This window comes from Limulus polyphemus, unplaced genomic scaffold (assembly GCF_000517525.1).
Source record: "Limulus polyphemus unplaced genomic scaffold, Limulus_polyphemus-2.1.2 Scaffold143, whole genome shotgun sequence".
Taxonomy (NCBI): domain Eukaryota; kingdom Metazoa; phylum Arthropoda; class Merostomata; order Xiphosura; family Limulidae; genus Limulus; species Limulus polyphemus.
Genome location: NW_013665753.1, coordinates 189,533 through 194,791, shown reverse-complemented (window position 1 = coordinate 194,791; position 5,259 = coordinate 189,533). Strand labels below are relative to the sequence as shown.

The following is a 5,259-nucleotide window of genomic DNA, read 5'->3' as shown; positions in this document are numbered from 1 at the left end:
GTGCCGTTAAACCTTATAAGTGTAATGAATGTTAGTATAATATGCCTAAAGTAAAGTCATAGTGTGGGATCACCTAGCCTAGAGTGAAGTGCTTAAAATTTATCATGAAAATAAAAATATCGATTCAATTTACAACTTAAATCGTTTCTGAATTAAGCTATTTTCTGTTTTTCACCAACGTTTTTAATAAAAAACAAACATCTTTTAATCAAGGAGACTCTAAATTAAGAAATCAACAATTTTTTTTCCAGTTTTGTTGTTCTGTACATTACATTATATACTTTTAGCTGTAACGCATTGGTTATTATATATTTATTTTAATATCGACGTTTGTTTAGATTAAATTTATATTTAGAAACATACATAGCTTATACTGTTAAATATGTATTGCGAAACTCCCGCCTATTCTCCAAGTTGTAGAAGATTCTCGAGAGTATGAATCAACAATAATGTATGTACGTAAACATTTAAACGTAGCGTCAGTATTGTTACGTAAAACTGAAATTTCGAGAAAGCCTCCACACGCCTATAAATATAACCAACGCGACGCGCCAAAAGAGGGTATCTAATATTAGTTTGCTATAGTCAGTGTGCTATAAACTTTGGAAGCTATAACTGATTGTTATAACGATTATCAATCGGAAAACTTCAGATATTTGACCAGGAAACTTTACAAAGTTCGAACATTACAAATAATTTAACTTTAGTGGATTCTCATTGGACATTAGTATTTTTGCGAAAACATTATGTAAATTCATCGTGGAAAACTCGGCGTATGTGGTTGATGAAAAACGAAGGACAAAGCTAGCTAGCTCCATGTTAAGTGAATTATACCTACGTCAACTCGTAATCAACTCGTTCATTGTGAACCCTCGATAAGATATCGAAGAAGTTCCAGATTAAAAAGAAGACTTTATATTGCTTGTAAGTTTGTGAAACTTTTGTATATAAATCATTGTTTGTAATAACTGTTATTGTAAATTGTATTGTTGTGTGTATATTAAGACATATTCGTGTTAAAATATAAAACTGTTTGTATCAATATTGTTGGCAAATATCATAAATTGAAGATATATCGGCATATATTTAAATACTAAATCCAAAGTACAATTTAGCTCGGTTTCAGATTATTTGAAATTCTAATACGTAACACAGTACATAGACTAACACCAATATTTGGTTTTACTTTTGTTGCTAAGCAACATGACATAAAAGCCATTGTTGGAACGTAGCGTTACCAAAACGCGCTAACTTTTCTATATATTAGAAGTTGTTAATCTAACTGATTTTTACCAATAATTATTCCATGAATACGCCACGAACTTATTACATGAATAATCTTAATTTTGATTGGCTCACAAAGGAATTTACCGACGTTTGACTACCTCGACTGCACTTTTCCGCCTCTTAGTTGGTCAAGCTTGATTTCGCAGAATTTATATATTTCAGTTAGCTATAAAATGTGAGATTAGGGTATACTATTGGGTTAGGGAGGTTGTACTTGCCTCGTCATTTTTGACGGGCTATACGCTAGTCTAATGTATAAATAATTAGCACAGGTAAGCAGGTATTTGTGCTTTCTATTTTTGGCGGTTTATTGCCGTACTTAGAATAATTGAAATTGAACGAAACTAGACTGGTTAAATGTAACGTAAAATAACTTAACTTAATGTACAGTTAAACACATCGTTAATATTTTGTCACACAAAAGTATTAATCACTTGAAGTCGGTTTGCAGTCAGGTAAGCAAATATTACGTATTTTGTTTTGGAACTATTACAGAGAGGTATACCAAATGAAAGTGAACAAACTTATCTTCTTACCCCTGAAAAGAAAAGAAAAACATGCTATAACTGTAATTTTTATTATCTTTATTTTCTCTACTTATTATTTACTGTTAACTTCTGATCGAATAAAGCTGCCTACAGAAATCAGAACTAAAAATTATCTCAGCAGTGAACATGGTTAATTTAATATACTGGAATAACCAGGACATGGTAACGTAATAGAACAAAAACGTATAACAGTTATCGTGAATTTTGTATCCACACTGCTGGTGAGATTTTCGGTCGTAATGTGATTTAGATTAGTTCGTGTACTAAGATGGCAATACAAAATAATTTTCATAATAAAAGTATACTACAAAATTTTCAAATAATAAAAGTAAACATATTTTAATCGCTACTGTTAAAGAAATAATATAAAGTCATTAGTTTTCACTTTAGAGGGCCGTTGGAAGGATATTTATATTTACTGAAAATGTATGGTATTTCTACCGAGTTTTATATTACAATTATGGTTATAATTATTTAGAATGGACCAGAATGTGGCTCAGATCTGATTCATAATTTGATAATACAGAATTAATGTATTTCGTCTCAATTTTTAATCTACTTTGCTGATGTTGACGTAACACTTTTATTTCTTTATTCCTTTATCAAAATATTTTTGTGATCCGCTGAACCCTAATGAATGACTTAATTTCTTGAAGCTGACATTTTATTCGTTTCAAAATAATAGGTAATATATAAAATAAAAAATATTTTTTACAAACAGAGAACAAATCCAAAAACCTAGAACGGTTTTCATTACAGCACGTCACAAGAACCGAACTAGATATTTCAAAGTTGTCATTAATCACATTAAACTGCATTATTCAGGCTAAGGAACATTCATATAATTCCTAACCGTTAGCAGGTTTTCACAGAACATTCCTTCTAATTGTTTGAGGAGAGTCAACGACGGAGTAAATTTCTGGTTGCACCTTCCGTGAGTTCCGGTTGCACCTTATGTGAGCTGCTATTTACGCTTGAACTATAATACATATTATACCATTTAAGTAGAATTTCGCACACAGTTTTTGATAGTTTTTTTTAATTGAAACTATTAAAAAAATAGCAGTAATATGGAATGCATCTTGAAATACATATTTTTCATAAAAAAAGAAGAAGAAAAATTAAATATACTAAAACATAGGTCAGAAAACATTTTACTTCCATCATTGTTTTAAACACTTCTGTCAATGTTCCAAGCAACTTAGTAACGCGTGGTAGGCATATAAATGTTCAACATGCAACTATAACGTACTACTACTACTACATTAAGACTGGAGAGAAGTATAACATGATACATAGGTTTGTGCCGTTGCTTTGTTTCGTGTTATTGTTTCTATCTGTAATACAGCATCGTTCTCTGACAATCTTTCAGTATGTGCAGTTTTTCGTTCTGTAATATTGATCCATGTAATCAGTGGCCATGATTCGTTAATACTCATCGTTGTTCCTTTTTATTTCACCGTTTCAGCCAATTCCATTGTCTTGTTTTAAGTATTGTATTATTTTTGTTTTGTTGCTTCAACTTGTGTATTGCTCCTTTCGGTATTATCGACTTTTCTGGGTTATTGTTTCATTCGGTGTCATTAAATTGTTTAGTGTTTTTGTTCCGTTTTCTTGATATCTCTTGTTGTCTTTCTGTTTCAGTGATATTGTTTAGTACTGTGTGGGTGTTTCCTTTCCTGCTAATGTTTTTAATCATATTATATAACTTCCAATCAAATTTTCCGACAAAATGACGGTTTTAGAAATCTTGTAGCTACAAAGTTTTATTTTATGACATAAAAATTAGTTATAAATGTTTTTATTGTTTTCTGTGATTAAATGTTATGTAGTGAATATTTGATATATATATATATATATCCACTTCTCAGACAACGAAAGGCTTAATGCTACCAATGGTTAGTCGAATAAGCATTAATATTTTCTTTTTTTTTATCTGTAATAAACTTTTCGAAAATCATACTTTTTCATGTCTAGAGTTGTGATGCTCATCTGTAGTTTTTCTGAGTGGATCAATTGCGTCTCAGTTGCAGTAACATATGGCGCAAGCTTAGGATCAAATAGTACGTATAATAATATAGATATTGTATATGCTAATGTTCGATATGAATGAAAATGATATCAAACGAGATTAATAATTAAATACTATCAAAGTTACAGTACACGTATCTAAACAGTTAGTATATAAAGGAAAGCGTATATAGCGAAACGGTATATGTCTAGCTGAACAGTTCGTTAAGAAATTAAACAGTCAACCTATAAAATACGTTGCAGTTTAACTCTGTGTACAGTGCAGTGTATATAAAAGCTAGCATATCAGGCACAATATGCAGTCAAAGCAGAAACCACAAAACACGGTTAGAAAGACTACTTACCGAAGTATATACATATTAAGTGAAAGTGATGTGGCCCATTCTCAAGTATTCTAATTCTACATGTCACAAAGCAACAAAAATATATGTCTAAGTCGTTTTATCTTTTTATTTACTTTATTAACCTCAATTAAAGAATTTGGAGACGCCAGTATCTTGATAATCAAGTTTGAGTTTTTTATTGTAAAAAAACAAACAAGAAAACACCAAGTATACAAAAAACAAATTATTGTTTCTAATAAAAGCTTTCTATTATCCAATAGCGAGTATTTTAAATACCACAAAACATATTAATGTTTAGCTTTTTTTTATATTTTGAGGGTAACTATAAGTAGGTTAAGAATATAAGTAATATTAAACAAAAACAAATAGAAGAGAACCTCACATCGTTTAGTAGAGTATTACTGATAGAATCTCATACCTTCTTGGAGTGCCTGAGGATCAGCTACATTCTCCTTCTTGAATAAGACTCCCATTACCTCTGTCGTAGTTAAGCCGAAAATTTCTCTTGATTCTGAAATGAGATACTAGCGCCACAGGTGGTCGGTGCTGAAAATACTGTATCGACTAAAGAGCAGTGATTTGTGAGCAGTAGCAGTGGGTGCCACAGGTTGCCATGACATGAAATTTCTAATCATTTGAATTTATTTGTAGACTGAAAAGCTTCATTTAGTGACTCAGATATCTGTTGACTGAAAGCACCCAAAAAATACAAAAATACACAATCACCGTGGTTTACCAAAAATGTGTATTTTTTAAAATTTTAATTAGGGTTTATGAAATCATAAGATAATCTTTAGTCCTTTTTTTACGATATAATATTAGTAGTTGCCTATAGTTTGTTGTTTTTAACTGTTACAGTCGGCTACGTAAATAAACTTAACATTAATCTTTAAATGATTTTACTTGAACAAACAGAAATCCCAACAGAGGAAAGTGTCAACTTGAAACTAGATTAAAATATCAAACTAGCCGCTAACTGGACGGAAAATATAGCACATTGTTAATGAATAAACGGTAACTTTCAATAACATAAATATCAAAAGTGACCA

The 5,259-nt window shown here is 30.6% G+C and overlaps 1 protein-coding gene across 2 annotated transcripts in view; it reads right to left on the bottom strand.

The window, feature by feature from the left end:
• Positions 1–4,702, bottom strand: part of LOC106474864 (synaptotagmin-10-like) — a 64,248-nt gene extending 59,546 nt beyond the window's left edge. Inside the window, exons 1-2 of one of the 2 annotated variants that reach the window (XM_022380106.1) lie at positions 4,629–4,697; positions 2,689–2,814 (exon numbers count right to left, since the gene is read on the bottom strand). Coding sequence is in view for 1 of the 2 variants with exons in the window: in XM_022380103.1 (XP_022235811.1) it covers positions 4,629–4,683 (55 nt within the window). In the remaining variant the exon portion in view is untranslated. Of the gene's footprint in view, positions 1–2,688; positions 2,815–4,628 lie in introns of both variants that reach the window. The other variant, XM_022380103.1, reaches the window with a different exon arrangement.
• Between the last annotated feature and the right edge of the window lie 557 nt (positions 4,703–5,259).